At 47.9% G+C, this 18,005-nt stretch overlaps 7 protein-coding genes across 7 annotated transcripts; 3 read left to right on the top strand and 4 right to left on the bottom strand.

The window, feature by feature from the left end:
* Nucleotides 1-343: 343 nt before the first annotated feature.
* hapX (bZIP transcription factor HapX) lies at nt 344-1,867 on the bottom strand (the record flags this gene model as incomplete). Its single annotated transcript, XM_057253629.1, has 1 exon — nt 344-1,867. The coding sequence occupies one exon, from the start codon at nt 1,865-1,867 to the stop codon at nt 344-346; it is 1,524 nt and encodes a 507-aa protein (XP_057107491.1).
* A 1,701-nt stretch (nt 1,868-3,568) lies between these two features.
* N7479_005932 (zinc-dependent alcohol dehydrogenase) lies at nt 3,569-5,170 on the bottom strand (the record flags this gene model as incomplete). The annotated part of the gene is made up of 5 exons (XM_057253628.1): nt 3,569-3,847; nt 3,904-4,481; nt 4,559-4,786; nt 4,851-4,946; nt 5,008-5,170. The coding sequence occupies 5 exons, from the start codon at nt 5,168-5,170 to the stop codon at nt 3,569-3,571; spliced, it is 1,344 nt and encodes a 447-aa protein (XP_057107490.1).
* A 1,006-nt stretch (nt 5,171-6,176) lies between these two features.
* N7479_005931 (M18 family aminopeptidase) lies at nt 6,177-7,721 on the top strand (the record flags this gene model as incomplete). The annotated part of the gene is made up of 1 exon (XM_057253627.1): nt 6,177-7,721. One exon carries the CDS (start codon nt 6,177-6,179, stop codon nt 7,719-7,721), a length of 1,545 nt encoding a protein of 514 aa, XP_057107489.1.
* A 448-nt stretch (nt 7,722-8,169) lies between these two features.
* N7479_005930 (uncharacterized protein) lies at nt 8,170-9,545 on the bottom strand (the record flags this gene model as incomplete). Its single annotated transcript, XM_057253626.1, has 5 exons — nt 8,170-8,573; nt 8,631-8,698; nt 8,756-9,129; nt 9,187-9,291; nt 9,345-9,545. 5 exons carry the CDS (start codon nt 9,543-9,545, stop codon nt 8,170-8,172), a joined length of 1,152 nt encoding a protein of 383 aa, XP_057107488.1.
* A 3,821-nt stretch (nt 9,546-13,366) lies between these two features.
* N7479_005929 (rRNA-binding endoribonuclease) lies at nt 13,367-14,725 on the top strand (the record flags this gene model as incomplete). The annotated part of the gene is made up of 2 exons (XM_057253625.1): nt 13,367-14,152; nt 14,207-14,725. The coding sequence occupies 2 exons, from the start codon at nt 13,367-13,369 to the stop codon at nt 14,723-14,725; spliced, it is 1,305 nt and encodes a 434-aa protein (XP_057107487.1).
* A 384-nt stretch (nt 14,726-15,109) lies between these two features.
* Nucleotides 15,110-15,912, bottom strand: N7479_005928 (H/ACA ribonucleoprotein complex subunit NOP10; the record flags this gene model as incomplete). Its single annotated transcript, XM_057253624.1, has 5 exons — nt 15,110-15,251; nt 15,317-15,384; nt 15,492-15,536; nt 15,614-15,846; nt 15,885-15,912. The coding sequence occupies 5 exons, from the start codon at nt 15,910-15,912 to the stop codon at nt 15,110-15,112; spliced, it is 516 nt and encodes a 171-aa protein (XP_057107486.1).
* A 323-nt stretch (nt 15,913-16,235) lies between these two features.
* Nucleotides 16,236-17,687, top strand: sen2 (tRNA splicing endonuclease subunit SEN2; the record flags this gene model as incomplete). The annotated part of the gene is made up of 1 exon (XM_057253623.1): nt 16,236-17,687. The coding sequence occupies one exon, from the start codon at nt 16,236-16,238 to the stop codon at nt 17,685-17,687; it is 1,452 nt and encodes a 483-aa protein (XP_057107485.1).
* Nucleotides 17,688-18,005: the final 318 nt, after the last annotated feature.

Genomic DNA, 18,005 nt, shown 5'->3' with positions numbered 1-18,005 from the left:
ATCGAAAAAAGGGACCACCAGATCGACCACTGACCATGTTCATAGCGGCCAGCAGACCCTGCAACAGGCGAGTCCAGTGAGATCAAATGAAAATAAAAATGTCATGCTTTTGGGTCGGGAGATGGAAAATAAATCGAGCCATATAAATATACAAGAAGCCCGGATGATTTCCCAATGGGAGGCAAGTCGAGAGAGACAGGAAGGATATGAAACAAGTCCGTATGACAGTACATGGACCGCCAGGGAGAGGAGGGGGAGTATGGGTATCAAAATTGTCCTTGTGGGGGAGGACCCGAAAAAACGCAAACAAAGAGGTAAGGGAGCCTGGACGCATGAGAATTGTTTATTTTTCAGCGAAACGGCGGTCGAAGTATCGCAGCACACCCATGACACTTGCAGCCTCGACTTCCATGGCAGCACGGGTCTCTGGGATAGCGAGGTCGCGGGGGTTGGGGAGGGTGTGGAGCTTTGGCAGCCAGGTTGAGATCTCGTCACTGGCACGGGAGAAATTCGGGTGGCGGGATAGGGTGGTGAAGGCATCGGCACAGCTGAGCGTTAGCTCGGAGGGCGGAGCGGGCTTGGGTGCGGGAGGTTGCGAAGGCATGGTGGCGTTGCTACGCGAGTTGGACGAGGTGGCGGGGGCATCTCTTGACATACAGCATCCGCCATCCTTTCCTGCACCTCCGCAGCAGCCTCCTCCCGATGGAGTTCCGCTCGCTGACCGGGAGGCTGCCAACGTCTTGCAAAAAAGAGTGCTTCGAGGGTCGGCAACACACTGGGCGCAAGTGCCTGGCCCATTGGCACAGGGGTTGGTCGCTTGGCTGATGGGTGGGAGAGTCACTTCTGAGCGGACGTCTCCCTCAGAAGGGGGTGGTGTGAACTGGGAGATGGATTGGATTGGTGCGAGACGGTTGGTCTCGAATGCGTTGGCATTGCGTACACGCTGCTGCTCCTGTGCGGCCATCTCAGCGCAGATACAGGGAGTGCCATCCTGGCAAAACCCGCAGGGATCAACGGGGGGCGAGGAAATTTCGTGGTCGTGGGACTGGGTTGGAGCGCTGGAGAATTGAGCGGTGAAGTCGATTTCCATCTCTTCCGGATCGGGCTTGATGTGGGGATCCCTATGATCGCGGTCCGGACTGCCCACGCCATGGGGTGCGTGTCTAGCACGAGATGACTCATGGGTATCAATTTGCATGCCGAATGCATCTTCAATGCACTGGCAGTGGGAGTTGGAGCAGTTGTTGCAGCCAAGGGGTACATTCATCTGTCCATCCTCCTTGTTACGTTCGGTACTAGTAGGTTGAATACCCTCCATTCGGGAGCTTCTGGTCTTGCGAGGCGGCAAGGGCACAGAGTCAGGAATGGGTGTGACCTTGCTGACATTAGGGCCAGCAAGAGATGACCGGAATTCCTTGACAATGGCTTCCTTTGCGCTGCGCTCAATCGATACTTCCTTCTCCAAAGCGTGGCATCGGTCGCGCCACCAACCCATCTCCTCGCGGCACTGGTCAACCTCACCGGAGAGGTTGCCAATCTGTTGTTGGAGCGAGGAGAGCTGAACCTCATGGCTATCTTCCATTTCCTTCATTTGCTCTTCCAGTTCGCTAACTCGGGCGGCGCGACGCTCACGGAACGCTCGTTGAGCTGCCCGGTTCTGCGCTTTGCGTTTGGTTGGCGGTGTATCCGTAGCTGGCTTGCGACCAGGCTTGGGGCGTGGTGGGATAACCCATTCTTTCGAGGTGATGGAACCGGGTGTACCCGGTCCTGGAGATGGGGCTACAGAAGGTCTAGCGGCCAGCATGGGTGCTGGTGCCAGGGCCAGTGCAGGAACTCCAGCAGGTGCCATAGACACACCACTGGCCATTTTGACACCCAATTGATGTTCAAATACTGTGTTGAAGTCAGTTGGGAACAACTAGTCGGGCGTGGACGGAGCAAACGCACGAGCCGTTTCTCGGTCGGAAGAGCGGAAGTGTGCTCATATGAGCCGATAAGCGAGAAAGACTAGTTGGAGATGAAGAAAGAACGAGCTTTCTTTTTTTTCCAACTTTGTTCTATGGGGAATAACCAGACGAAAAATAGACAAAATGAGCATAGAAAGGTTAGAGAGAAGAGAGAATTGGAATGCGAAGTGAGGGAGGGGGGAAAGCCGGGAAAAAGTGATGATCAGATTAGATTATGTGCTCACATGATTCCGGTTTCGGACGTTGTCCTTGGCCATTATACTTTTGCCTGGAAATGTTCTCTGTTCTTCTTTTTCTTTTGGTAATTTACCATTGGTTCATTTACTATTTTGCTAGCCCTAATCCCCGACCTGAGGATCCTCTTTGAAATTTTTATCTGATCCGAATCTGAGTGGAGATTGTTCCGAGAAAGCGTAGGTGGACTGACGCAACATTCTTTGATCCAGTGATATATTCTCTAATTTTCTCTGGCTACCTGCGTTTATTGTTTCTTAGACAGCTCGATTCAAGAAGATCCCTTGGATTCACACACAGAAAGCTCTACAATAGCGAATAAATACAACCTAATTCCCAATTCCCAATTGCATTGGCAAACTTCCTATGCAGCTATCCGTTTACCCGGCTGATCGTCGATGACTCAACAACAGGCGACACGGATCAAAACTCTCCAGTGAAAGTCAAATTTGCTCGAGTGGAGTGTCTAATCCATTGACCATGGGTGGGCAAGACTGGGCAAGACTCGTCCTATGTTGTACTTCCGGTCAACAGCCATTACCTAGCAATACCGACAATTAGCCAATGACAGAATGTCAATGCGCAAAAGAACTTTCCCAGCAGTCATTCACCAGCGGTGAGAGTATGGATCGGCATCCGAATTGCCTTCCACATAGCCGTTCTCGGTCTCTATGATCTTATCTGATTGCACTAATGTTGCTCGTCCTTGGGCTGACCGACTGCAATCCAAAGGTTGAACTGGAGACCGGCAATCATTTCTCTATTTCATTATGTTTTTCCTGTCTGGGTGATTGGCTTTCTTTGGAGATTACCTAGTTGGTGGTCCCCACGCAGATTCTTATCAATCAGTGATGCTTGTCCAACCTCATCCCGAGCGAAAGCCGAACAGCGGAATTTTGGCATATGCAACCCACCAAATGTTAGTTAGTCACAGTCGAAGCTGTTTCTGACGTGCTTATGCAGGGATAGACAGCGAAAAAGTGGAATGCGTGAAAAGAAGTCGCCGCTATTGGACATACTCGTTTCCATAGCGTTGAGAGGTCCATTTTCGGCGATCCGAAAAAGCGATCCACTATTGCTCGGTTATATCCCAAAATCTCCCAAGGTTCTCATGATTATGATGAAAAGGGTAGTATAAGCCGAGATCACGAAGTTCTCAATTTTCACCACAATTGAAATTCTAGCAAAACATAGCGAACCACCAAGTTGCTCTTGATCTGCTGGAATTAAATTGAAATATAGAACGTAGACTAACTATTTCCACAAAATACCTTTACTTTCTAACCCCATCGGGAGTCAATATGAAATATTGAACAAAAATAATTCAACTTGGCCCCTTGGCACTGAACACTCAGGCCAGATCTACCTCACAACTCCGTTAATGGAGGAGCTCCGTCTGCTGGAGGAGCAGAGTGCTTAGTCTGCACAAAGACCTTCTGCATTCCCATCTCTCGCTTATTGAAAATCGCATACAATTTCTCCATGTCTTCTAAACGTACCCGGTGGGTTACCATCTCGAGAGGATTGATATCATTCGTCTGAATGAGATGCATGAGGTGCTTCCAATATTTGTGGACAGGAGCCTGCCCATTACCCATAAGATGAACACCTGTCTGCATCAGAGCCCCAATGTTAAAGTGATTGGTCTGGGAATTATTGTCAGATACTGCGCTCTTTTTAAAAAGCGGCAGGTAAAACTCACAAATCCGGCATAGATACCCGTCACTCCAACATGACCAAACGGACGGACAGCAGTAATCATCTCATTCAACAACTCTGAAGTATCTGTCTCCATTCCAAGCAATTGCTCGAAGTAATGTGCCCATCCTTTGGCGTATTCACCCGCTGCACATTCCAAAGCAACATCAGGTCCGCCCTCGACCATCTTTTGCAGCTGTGATGTCACCGATTCGCTTTTGGGCAAATTAGTGAAGTTGATCGTCTCGACCATTGGCACCTTAGTCTTCACAAAGTCCAATCGCCATGCACCGTCACCTCCATCGATAAGGATGACTCGACTAGCTCCATGGAAGAAGCTGAACCGTGCACACATCTGCCCAATCGGTCCGGCTCCCCAGATTGCAACAACATCCCCTTTCTTCACACCGGTGTCGACCACACAATGCCATGACGTTGCTATAACATCCGAGACATAAAGTGCCTTCTCATCTGGTACTTCCGCTGGAATAGCAAGCAGATTGACGTCGCCGTATGGAACTCGAATGTACTCGGCCTGGCCACCTGCAAACCCACCCGTGAAATGGGAATATCCAAATATGCCTGGTTAACATTTAGTATGAATATTGGGGTTCTCAGGGCCAGGTAAAATGCATATCGTGCGACTCTGCTCGACTTACCTGCAGTTCGCTTCCCATACAAGGCATTGGTCAGAGTGTTCTCATTGGTTCTGTCACATTGAGAATAGTACTCTCTCCGACAATTCCTGCAATCCCCACAAGCAATCGGAAAAGAAACAACAACTCGTTCTCCGATTTTGACCTTTTTTGACTCGGGCCCTATACTGTCCACAACTCCACAGCATTCATGGCCTAGCACATCTCCCTTCTCCAACTGAGGAATAACACCTTATCCGGCACAGTTGTGTCAGCCTGTTCGCTTGCTCGAATAGTCGTGGGATTATCTTCATACCGTGATATAGGTGCAGATCACTACCGCAAATAGTGCTTCCTGTCACTCTAACAATAACATCTCCAGGGTCAATCACCCGTGGTTTCGGCATTTCCACTAATCATGGTGGTCAGCAATGCATAGAAGGCTTAAAATAGGAATTGCCTCTCTCACTTACCAACTTTGACTTGGTTCTTCCCTTGCCAGGTAGTAGCCTGGATCATTTCCCCGGTCTCCACTCCATGTTCATTGTCATAGCTGGACACGTCAGTGGTGATTGTCGAATTATCACCGTGGCCGAGAATCTTTTCTACCAGGTTTGCTGCCTGGGACATCGCCATTTTCAATCTAATTAAAGATATGTATGATTTGGAGATAGCGAATTTATGGATTGAATAGTATGAGGAGGTTCCAGCACAGCTTTGTACTAATCCAGTAGCTCCGTATTCATTCTTGCAATGTTCAAATGCTGAAACTCCAGGTTTTGGGGGCTTCCTGTCAACTGACATCATCATGATGCCGGGAGAGCGTCAAGCAGAGGTACCCCCTATTTTAACGAATCTATCATAAATTCTGCTATATAATGAGTATCATATTCGGGGCAGACCAAATCGAGCCCGCTGGCTATAATGTCCAGGCCCCACGTTGTAGGTGCTTTCCGTGATTTTAGCCTTCGCCTTAGGGTATAAAAGCTATACTATATTATTTACATTCATTCACGAGACATATTACGCACAATTCTTTCGACATCATTTTCTCATTAATTTCTCGTATCATATAGACACGTGGGAGTTGACCAAAGCGCAATAATCTTGTGAATATATATCGGGGTTTAGTTGCACAGAAATAGTCGTTTTAAGATTACTTAATCTCGATATTGCTCGACCTTGGAAGTAATATGTCCAAATAGCAGGGGAATGTCATCAGTTCATTTTAAATACTACTACGGAGTACTCAAATGTTAGAGCAGATTTACTAAACAGATCTGGCAGCAAATGGCGTCATAGGGCTTAGTTTCGTTGTATGCGATTCGTAGGTCCGAACTAAGCATTTACCAAGCCAAATACTTCGTATATTCACGCGACATACTAATCGAACCAGTGCGCCTACGTGTAGATACAATTTGACCTATAAGAAAAGAACATGTAGTTGTCACACGTCAATAAACACGAGTGGACAACTGAACCTCTTATCATTACCACCGGACTCGGCGATAAGCAAGGGGTAGTCAGGGTCAGGTACCAGACCAGCCCCCCCCGTCGGGACTCCGCCTTTTCCCCTCACGAGTCATTCTCTCCTCCAACTCTCCCTCTTCCCCTGTAATCCAACACTCCAACCACTTACAACATGACCAGAAAATACAACTCAGACCAAGGCCTTGATATGCCTTGGGCTTCACAAATGTCCGCCCAGCTACCCAATCCGTTCATGCCTGTACCTGCTGCAATGCCACGCCGAGCTCAGGAATCAATCAACGATGAGCCCGTCCACCCCGAGGATTACTCCGAGCCATACTGTGACTTCATGACATCCAACCCCACGATTTTCCACGCCGTCAACTCCTTCTCCGAGCAGCTCGAAGATCATGGCTACAAGTACCTCTCCGAACGATCGGCGTGGACTTCAGAGCTGAAACGAGGCGGCAAATTCTACACTTCCCGCAACGGAAGTTCTTTGATCGCTTTCAACATTGGCTCCAAATACGAGAGCGGCAACGGTGTGGCTATCGTTGCTGGCCACGTGGATGCTTTGACTGCCAAGCTGAAGCCCGTGTCTAAGCTACCAACCAAAGCAGGCTTCCAGCAGCTCGGCGTTGCCCCGTATGCCGGTGGTCTCGGCGCTACTTGGTGGGATCGTGATCTTGGTATCGGTGGTCGCGTGCTCGTTCGCGACCCGGAAACTGGCAAGGTAGAGACTAAGCTGGTCAAACTTGACTGGCCTATTGCTCGTGTGCCTACCCTCGCCCCCCATTTCGGCTCTCCTGCCAATGGCCCGTTCAACCAGGAAACTCAAATGGTGCCTGTCATCGGAATTGATAACTCTGATTTGTTTGAACAAGCCAAGATCGAGTCTAACGACGTCAACTTTAACACATTCACCTCCACCCAGCCTGAGAAGCTTGTAAAGATCATATCTAAGGAACTTGGCATTACAGACTACAGCACCATTGTCAACTGGGAATTGGAACTCTTTGATACTCAGCCCGCTCAGCTAGGAGGTCTGGAGAAGGACATGATCTTCGCCGGTCGCATTGACGACAAGCTCTGCTGTTATGCTGCACAGGAAGCGCTCATTGCTTCCTCGGACAGCACATCGACCGGAACTGTGAAGATGGTTGGTATGTTTGATGATGAAGAGATTGGCAGTTTGCTCCGCCAAGGTGCTCGGTCGAACTTTATGAGCAGTGTCATCGAGCGGATTACCGAGGCCTTCGCAAAAGGCAACTATGGCCCCAGCCTCCTCTCCCAGACAGTGGCCAACAGCTTCTTGGTGTCGTCAGATGTCATCCACGCAGTGAACCCCAACTTCCTTAATGTCTATCTGGAGAACCACGCGCCCCGTCTTAACGTTGGTGTGACAGTGTCTGCCGACTCAAACGGACACATGACTACCGACAGCGTCAGTGAGGCCCTCATTAGGCGAGTTGCCGAGCGCTGTGGGTCAACTCTGCAGGTCTTCCAGATTCGCAACGACTCTCGCAGCGGTGGCACTATTGGGCCCATGACCAGTGCCCAGATCGGTATGCGAGCTATTGACTGCGGTATCCCGCAGCTGAGCATGCACAGTATCCGGGCGACTACTGGCAGTTTGGACCCCGGCCTGGGAGTCAAGTTGTTCAAGGGATTCTTCGATTACTACGAAGAAATCGACAAGGAGTTTGCCGACTTTTAGATTGATAATTTCGCGTTTTGCTCGAGATAATATAAAATCTTCTCTCCTTTGTGCATGCCTGCTATAGGCAGGTTGTCTAGTTATTCTATCCCTAGGGCGTGCATTGGTTTCATTCTGTGACTATTGCTCTTCCAACTCTCGGTATTAACTTATTTGTTTGATTCAATTGCTGTACCTTGACTATCTATCTATATATCCAAGAATTCCCAACCTTACATTCCATATTAATATTTTTTAAATGACGTAAGGAAAAAAAGAACAAAGAGTGTGTACCCCACAGGGTAAGCATGGCCCGACAACCGCCAGGCCCAAAGAGGGTGTTGTAACTCGAACGAGAAACGAAAAGCAAATCTGACGGGTATATCACATTATACTCCAAGCCACCAGCGTGACTGCATGAGCTATCCAAAAACCAAAACCAAATGCGTGTTTATACAACACCAGACTCTTAAAACGGCACCGATGTATCTGAAGATACAGGACGAGGATGCATCAGCGTATTAGGATGAGACTCGGTAATCAACTCAACCTGAGCCAATTTTCTCTCTTCATCTCTGGTCCAGCGCTTAATACTAGACCGGAACCCGGTACCGGGAACAAGAGCGAGTACGCGCTCTGGGTCGCCGGCGCCGTACTCGTGTTCTTCGCCAGGTGGGCCGAGGGTTGATACATCGCCATTCCAGTCGGAGTTACGGTAGGTTGTGTCGCCACGAGTAGGACGGCTGGTATCGAAAGTCGATATCATTCCTGGGAAGATGCGAGCGACGAGGGGTTTTAGGGTTGGTAGACAGGCGCAGATTATGCCCGTGTTGCATTCGATGGCGGACCAGGAGGCGGCGCCGACGTTGTCGACTGGTTTGAGTTAGTTTTGTTTTGGGGTCTGATAGGGCTGAGGGATATGGTACGTACATGTGGGATCTAATGAATCGGCGATCTTTTTTAAGCTGACTAGACGGACGATACTAGTAATGCAGACACTATTTGGTGCCATGTTAGTTCTGGGACGAGTTGATGTCTAAAATAGGATAACTCACAAGCCACCCAGACCGAACACGAACATTAAAGCGATCTTCTGCCTTCGGGGCAAGTCGACTGCCAGTAAAGCCGGGATGGGAATGACCAGGATAGCAATATCGGTCGAGATATGCATACTAGCATTTGAGAACCAAAGTTTGGTCTTGTCCAGACAGAAACCCTCGATTGAATCGTCCCAAAATTTGGCGACGGGAATGCAGTTGAGGAATGCACTGATCACTGCCCAAGTGCCATAGATGGCGAGGATAGTGATCATGGTCCAGCATATGACCCGCATGCGGTGTGTTGGGAAGACTCGCCAATATTGCATCAGAATTGAAGCTTTGGCGCAGAGTACGGCGGCGTTATAGAAGGGAATCGTGAGCCAGAAGGCCTGACCGGATTGTTAGATGTGGTTGATAGGTGATGACCCGACTTAGGGCAAGCTCACCTTCATCTGTCGTTCGAGAATGTGTGGTGGAATATCTTTGAAATGCATCCCAATGCCACTAACGGCTTCGACAATGTCAAGGCCCATGAAGACATATGAATTCAGCTATGTATTTTTATTAGTATATGATAGTCTTCAACATCAATCGCCCAGCATACCAGTGCCGCCACAACCATCCAGTCATTTGCTTCCACTCGTCTCATAAGCTTTATACGGGTATACATCCTCATCGCCACGAAGCAAGTTGCCAAGGATGTGAACACAACGCTTATAACCAAAGCTTCCTCGCCACGGGGGGACATGAATATGCCGCCATTATCTCGTCTAGATATTGCATTTCGGGGGTGCAACGAATTCATCGTCAAGCGATTTGGTGGCTTTGGAAAAAACGAAGGGATGGCTGCTTCCCAAAGAGAAAATTGCCCAGGGGATAGTTAAACAATCAGATCAACACACGGTATAGATCTGATTTACAAGTTATATGGCACAAAGGAATGAGAAGAGCACAATCTCTTGAACCACTAAGAAGGGAAAGATTGGAGAGGATATCACTGTATTATAATCCCAAACGCATAAACCTGATGCGCAGTGTCGCCATAAACCATGCAGCCCCAGAAACCAAACGGCCGAGGAGAGAATCCACTATCCCTTTTTGAGTGACATACAGTACCAATTCCCCCAAAAGTAAGCCATTTGATCTCTCCTCACTTCTCGGATGAGCGGGCCAATGCGTTTGACGCGAGAAAGCATCCCAGTCTGGGAGGCGTGTTTGCAGAAGCGTGCACCGCAAGGGGTGGCATACAGCGAATCGGCTCCTGAGTTGGCCCCGATGGACTCGATACCGGCCATAGGTGTACTCTGTACTAACAACTCTATATGAAGTTTCTTTGTTGTTGTTTTCGTACGTTGCCTTCTTTCCTTTTTTTTGGTTTCTTGAACTTGATGGCTGTGGCTGCAAAATGTACGTGGGAACAAATTACGTCTTGCGGAGTTTTGATATATTAATTTTGCACACCTTATTTTTGAGACCCCAGTACCATTTACCCCTTCCGTCTTACTGGGTCTCAATGATTCAATCATTCCAATCTATTCCTGTCGATCGCATGAGGGGTGACCCACCCGCCTTTCCGACCATATGGGGATTGCCCTACGTATGCGAGTAGGCTATTCTGGCTTCATTTCGTCAATTGACGCACAGTAAACTATATTTCCACGGACTATCATTCAGCTCCAAGTTACTGGAATGCTATATACTTACTCGAAAAGATTCTAAATCGTTTTGAATATGCCATGGTGCAAGAGTTGCATACGGTATGAACTTGCAAACAGGTCGGAGATTCATCTCATATGATATCCGATCATCTCCGACAGTGATACGGAAAACCAGTTACTGCAACTAATAATGTGAGTGGAGCTTGATACTATGCTATCATGGAGTCAGCAGCCCTATGTATCAATATCTCTATCGAATCTCCTACTACAGAGTACAGTTGATCCACATTTTGGAAGCTGCTGGGCTGTATGGGCCTAGGAGCTTCAAGGTGTCAAATGTTTTGATTATTGGCTTCTATATTGTGCCCATGCACCTCACTCTAAGCCAAATCTCATATCCCTTCCTACCAAATAGTCCCGATGGGGCAAGACCGCCAGGCAATGAAAGCGCTATGCAAACGGTCATGACAGAGATAGACGATAGAAACCTGAAAACCCAAGTTGTCTATACATGAGTTGATCGACTTTTTTCGACCTACATCCCTCTCGTTTGCCCCTCATCTTGTTACCTCGGAGATTAGAGAAATGGTTAGAATAAGGTTGAGTCTTGTCTTAACCGTTGACTGAGAAACGGGCAGCATATTGTAGACGCTATCTCATTTTGCCTATTAGGGCTATATTAAGCTCACCTACTCCGTACCTTGATGTGCAAGGGGCATTCTACTTATTGCCACTAAAATACCCCGTATGCGACAACCAAAAAAAAAAGGAATGTCCAATCAAATAACTATTGAATGGAAATGATCAAGAGATTAAATCTCCTATTTGTTGGAATATCAGCCACATACTATTTGATAATGGAAGAGGCCTTGCAAGGGATAACGGTGTTCCGTTGCCAGATCCGCTCCCGAAAAGCTTCGTTCGCTTTCCCAAATATGAGAATCTATTCAATTTGTTGAATCTGCTAATTAGTGAGGTTTTTTTTCCATATTTCTCAAAATACCGTGGGACTCTATGATTTTGTCGCATCATCTAGTCGCGTCTCACAACATGCAAAATCAACTCGTGGCGATGCTTCGAATTTTTATAAAGATGCGACAAAAGCAATGAAAAGGTTGCGGTCGTTGGGGTTTAAAATAATAATGTGCGGCCAAAAAAGACCCCGGTCAAGGTAGCGTTGGCTGGTCTGTACTGCGTAGTTGACCTGTCACACACTACCACTAGGGTGATTTGTTTGGACACACACATATTAATAGTTGATCTTCTATCCTCACAGGATGAAAGAAAAATGGGGTTGCATTCCTAGCTGCCACATTTTGAACCCTGTAGTGTGGAACAATTATGTACTCCGTACGTAGTACCTCCTGTCAATATGCAGGGTGCTAGGTTCTATGCGTTGTATGCAGCCTACCTTGCTTGCCGAGTTGTCATGGCAGCTTGAAACCAGAATCTTCTAATAATCTACAATATAGAATCCGGTTTCTGTTAAGATTACATTGTTTCCCTGTTCATGTAGGACCCTACTTTCACTGCGTCCAGTTTAGAGACTGAAAACCTACGTAGTACACTTGACGCCTAAGCCTTTATTGATCCTCTAGTGCGGAGCTAAGAAGAGCTAATAAAACGGCTCCTCTGTCGCAATTTTGGGCAATTTAGTATGCCAAGACGGTTCTATACCTTCCCCAGTCGACGATGTCATGGGTTAGGGTGTATCTCCTTCCAAACTCGTTACCCCTTTATCTCTGATGAACCATCTTACTGCAGCTAGCCGGATTCAAATTAGGATCGAGACAACTTGGTTAGAGTACATTCCACGTGTACTGACCGCTGTCTCTCGTGGCCTTGTCGCTAGCACAGAGTCAACAAACCTCCCATGAGAGATATTGCACATCCATGAACTATGCCCAGAACAGCTTGTCATAAATCCCTCAGAAATATGTCTAGACAACTTCCTACATATCAGAGCCTGAAAACAAACCCCTATGAACTTGCTGTAGGCTGTGCAAGCTACTTAGACTCAGAGGTCAGCTCCGTATTCTAAATCAACCCACTGCTAGTTAAAACGCGAGAGTGAATCATGGTTCCTTACAGTTTGCGGCAGCTCTCTTTGCCATTGTCTTTTTTTCAATTTCTTTCTTTTCATAAGGACCTCTGGGGTTTTCGTTGAGTCTGCAGATTGAAACATGCAATGTACGTTCCCCCTATTCTCGGGGGGATCATCTCCACAGAGACAGGAGAACAACAATCTTGGAACTTATTTTAGTTTCACGCATTTTGCATACATACAATCATTCGCATAGGCTCTCTATTGTAAGTACATCTTCTACGAAACAAATTCTATATGAGAAACGATTCAATTTATTTGGCCTTCAACCCCTTTTTTAGGATTACTATTTAAGGAGATTCTCTACCCAGCCCGGGGGGCATGGGCAACCTGTTGGCCTAATTTCCAACATGCACTGGTGTCTCAACATATGGGTAACAGGGTGTCTGCCCGAAGGAAGGAAGGAATCTTGCTTCTGTTGAGACCTAGAAAAATATGTTCCTAAAGATTAGCCTTCGCTATGATGATAAAATCCTTTGGCTCAATCATAATTATTTGGACGTACCTGGGTATAGTGTGGTGGAATATATATATATATATCGACAACACCGGCGTCATGATCTCTATTTTGACCGAATTATCTTCAATTTAGTCTATAGTGTTCAATACATGAATGTGAGTAACAAACAAGAAGAAAACAAATGTACAATCAAAACTTTTTGATGTCCAATTGCATGTGCAAAGACGAAAGTGGTGGAAATGCAGTAGATTTGGATAGGTGATAAGATAGACCGATAAGGACGCACAGGCCACTGCTCACAGAGAAATTTCATTTCCACAACTTAGCCAATTCTTTCAAGTCGCCAACGGTCTTGTCTTTTCTCATTGTCGATCAGTGGGAATAGTCCTAATATACAGGACAAAATGGCAGAGAATACTGCCGCATCCTCCAAGGCCGTCCACACAATCGTGCTGGATGCTGGCCCGATTCTCAAGAATACCCCGCCGCTTTCAACCCTCCTTGCCCAGTGTGAGGAAATTATCACCACCCCGTCCGTGGTTGCCGAGATCCGCGATCCCGATGCACGCGCACGTGTCGAAACCCTCTACCTGCCTTTCCTGAAGCAGCGATCCCCCACACCAAAGAGCTTCAATATTATCAGCGAATTTGCTCGCAAGACCGGTGACCGTTCTGTCCTGAGTAAAACCGATATTGAGGTCCTTGCCCTTGCGTACGAGATTGAGTGCGAGAAGAACGACGGTGATTGGCGTTTAAGAAGCGTCCCCGGACAGAAGAGAATCAATGGAAAGCCGCCTGTGAAGGAGGAGTCCGAGGAGGCCAAGCCCGAGGAGACCAAGCCCGAGGAGACCAAGCCCGAGGAGACCAAGCCCGAGGATGCGGAGGTGGAAGCCATTACGGAGGGCGTGAAGGAGACCACAGTCGCAGAAGCCCAGGAAGAGGCTCTAAAGGAAGAAGAAACTGTTGCAGAGAACGACGCCGACAAAATAGCAGAGATTGCTGTTGAGGTTGCTGAAGAAGACCAGGACGAAGATCAGGATGTAGAGGATGATGCTGGTGATTCTGACGGCGGAGATTGGATCACACCCTCTAACTATAAAAAGCGCCTTGCTGAGGATGAATCCGGGACAGCGCTTCTTACTGCTGCGCCCAAGACAATGCAGGTTGCAACCATGACCACTGATTTCGCGGTAAGTACACCCTACACAACGTCTGCTTATCAACCAATTGCTCATTCTGTATAGTGTCAAAACGTTCTCCTCCAAATGAACCTCAATCTTCTGTCTACCACCACTCTCCAAAAGATCCAGCATCTTAGAACTTTCATCAAGCGCTGCCACGCTTGCTTCTTGACCACAAAGGAGATGAACAAGCAGTTCTGCCCTCGCTGTGGCAAGGATACCCTCACTCGTGTCTCATGCACGACCACTGCTAATGGTGCGTTCACAATGCACCTGAAGAAGAACATGCAGTGGAACAAGCGCGGCAATGTATACAGCGTTCCCAAGCCAATCGCAGGCAGCGCGAACGGCAAGTGGAAGGGCGGCGGTGGTCAGCGAGGATGGGGTACCGAGCTCGTTCTTGCTGAGGATCAGAAGGAGTATATCCGCGCCAACGAAGAAGAAGAGCGGCGGCAGCGTCGCGAGCATGATCTCATGGACCAAGATTACCTGCCTGGTATCTTGACCGGCGAGCGCAACAGGGCTGGCGGTCGTACCAAGGTCGGTGCTGGCCGCAATGTCAACTCGAAGAAGCGCTCCTAAATGTGCTGCGTGGATGACTTTGCATCTTGATTACATGGGATGGAGTTTTGGGCATGGAAAGAAAAAGTTCACTTGGTCAATGCCGCTTTCATGGTGGTTGTCGGCCTTTTTATGAGGAATGACCATGTCTTGTCTTGTGATTTACGGTTGAACATAGAATATAGCCAATCCATAGGGCTCTTTATGAACATTTTAACAAAGTCCTTGTTGATTCCTAGAGGTATCGTATTCTCTAGAATGTCTAGATGAAGCCCCGAATAGATTATCCAAGGATAGCAAAACAAGTATGGACATCTCGGCCATCCGTTGGCCGCAAGAAAAACACCATTCGCCAAAACATGGGCTATGCCACCCGGTAATTCATTTTTCCCAGTGCCGATCCATTTAAGCCTTAACAGGGGTCTCTGAACGATAAATGTCAGTTGCTGGTACTTTTTGGAGTGTAGAGTTCTGGGTGGAGATATTCGACGTACCGGTCTGCTGGGTGAGCAGAAGGTTGTAACGCTTCTTCAGGGTGACACGGTGACTGGGAAAGAGGTCAGTTTCTAATGGTTCCATTGTGCGCTGCGTAAAAAGGATATTGTTGCTTACCGAGAGTACTTGTCATCGGGGGAGAAGCGAGCGGGGTGGGCAGACTTGGTGACCTCGCCGTTCATGACCTATAATTGCCAAAAATTAGTATCATTGGCCAAAGTTGAAAGTGTGATCCGAGGAGCCGCATGTTTGCTGAAAAGCAGCAGTCTCCCTGGCGCAAAGATTTCCTTACCTTCTTCAAGGTGTAGACACGCTTGCCTTCGGCGTCGAGAGTGTACTGTTTGTGAAAAATTAACGACTGATCTCCGAACGGAACTGAAGATTCGCTTGTTTTAACGTCGCAATGAAACATACCATAAGATGCATTCTGCAGATAGCAACGTTAGCACATGAGCAATGAAGACCACTTAGGACACGAATTGGAAACTTACTTGGCGGTATTGATAAATTGTCCTGTGTTAGTACATGCGTCGGCGATAAGTGGAGGAATTTTTTTCTCGACGATGAAGAGCTCGGACCACCTTGCTTAGTCACGAAGTGCTTTTTAAATGGAGCTTTCGACCGCAAAATTTCCTTTTTCTCTCGCACTTGAGCAGAGAAGGGAAAATAATATCTCTCAAATGACTTTGAGCTCTGTTAATGTGCAGAGCCATGGTGAATTAACTAATTGAGACTTAATTCAGGTTGTTCATACACACAGAGACTTCTAGGTAAGATCATCCTCAGCTCTTCTACACTATCCCCTTCAGCCCACCCATCCACCACCTTCGGTGATGACACCAATTTATTTAGCTCAGGCAGGCGACACTTTGATTTCTAGTTGCCTGTCGATGATCCGCTGAATTGACTACAACGGTATCTGAGAAGATATTACCATGACGAATGACTCACTCGCATGTTTGAACACAGTTCGCTAACCTCGGCTTTTGTGTTTAGGACTTTGAATATTTTTGTTCTATCCAGTAGGGGTTTCAGGATGGCCACTCCAGTAACCAGCGTGGACAAGTCTGTGGCAGACAAGTCAGGGCCTGCATCTGATGCACGCCCGCCTCGTGCTCCTCGACCTCCTAAGCCAAACTTCAGACAGATTCACCAGTTTCCTCTTCCGGTCAATGTACATCACGTTCCTCCTGTAATTCCTCATAACCCTCTTTCTCTTATAAGCGTCGCTCTCTCGTACCTTACCTTCCTGATCTCCCCGCCCCGTCAAGAAGTCTACTCGGCCTATTTTGACAAAGCCACCTCATCGATCCATGTTACGGACGAGAGATCCATTAAGGCCTTATGGCAGATGGGATTCTTCGGCAAGGGTAGTTTAAGTCGAAGTGAACCCAGCTGGCTGGCACGAGAGAAAAAACGAAGAGGGTTACATGATGGCAAGACCAGCGAGGAGATTACACGACTGCGACGGACTGAACGTCGTGAACTGAAGTTAGAGCGTGCACGGATGGAGAAGCTAGCCATTGAGGAAACACTCAAAGCCGAGGCGGCTGCTAGGAAATCTGGTCCTTCTGAGCCTATTGAACAAGATGCTCAGTCAACAACTACAGACGATACGACTAATGCCACAGCGACTACAACGGAGAAGTTCTCCTTGAAGAAGGCAAGAGAAGCTCGGGCACTAGAGGCACGACAGGCACGGGAATTGGCTGCAAAAAATGCGGATGCGGCTCTCGCCGAACAAAACCAAGCTGGTACCTCCTCTAACGGCAAATCTGTGCGCTTCTCACCAGTCGTGCAAAAGAAAGAATTCGTATCCACCTCGCCCTCGTCACTACAATTGCCTGATTCCGTCGTCGACAGCCTCGATTCAGATGATTTCCCAAACGAGGAGCATCTTCAACTCTCCAACGAAGAGGCATTCTTCCTTGCATATTCGCTTGGAGCATTGCAAATCTACGATGCACCCTTGAAATCAGGGGAAGTCATATCAACCTCGCCCATCACCACCTCCGCCCTCCTCCAACAGTTCTGCCACCACTCCTTCCAACCCGCCCGCGACAGCGCTGCATCCCTCCAACCAGATGATCCTTTCATGATCTCCTACACCGTATACCACCACTTCCGCTCCCTCGGGTGGGTTATCCGCTCCGGTGTCAAATTCGGTACTGATTACCTGCTCTACAACCGCGGACCGGTTTTCTCCCACGCCGAATTCGCAGTCGCCGTCATTCCTTCCTACACCCACCCTTATTGGTCCGAGACAGAAGAACGGAGGAACTACACAGCAGAGAAACAGGCAAGGAGCTGGTGGTGGATGCACTGTGTCAGTCGTGTGCAGGCCCAGGTGCTGAAGAGCTTGGTCGTCTGTTATGTTGACGTGCCTCCACCAGCCGCTTCAGTTGATGATATTGGGGCGCTGTTTAGCCAATACAAGGTGCGGGAGTTCCTCATCAAGAGATGGATTCCAAACCGCACTCGTGATTGATTGTCTTGGTTTCTTCTTGGATCCCCTCAAGGCGGGGAATGTTAAGGGCTTCTGATACCCTCTCTGTAATTATGTTGCATTGTCTTGCATAACTGTATGTGTGTATTATCATTGAATGATGACCCATGAAATTCATGTCTGATTTCCCAGCCTCTGTACAAGCCAATTAGAAACCTGGTTTATAGATGTGTAAATGATCAAATGTCTAAGATGCGATAATCATGGCGATGTTGAGGGCTGACTCTAATGGCGCTAGGCCATAAAAGGTAATATTACTCTACATCACGTGACACGCGCCTTTCGCGTTCTGACGCCTCC

Source organism: Penicillium vulpinum, assembly GCF_028829585.1.
Source record: "Penicillium vulpinum strain IBT 29486 chromosome Unknown utg000003l_segment0_segment0, whole genome shotgun sequence".
Lineage (NCBI taxonomy): Eukaryota > Fungi > Ascomycota > Eurotiomycetes > Eurotiales > Aspergillaceae > Penicillium > Penicillium vulpinum.
Note: the sequence above shows the minus strand (reverse complement) of the source record. Positions and strands in the feature narration are given on the sequence as shown.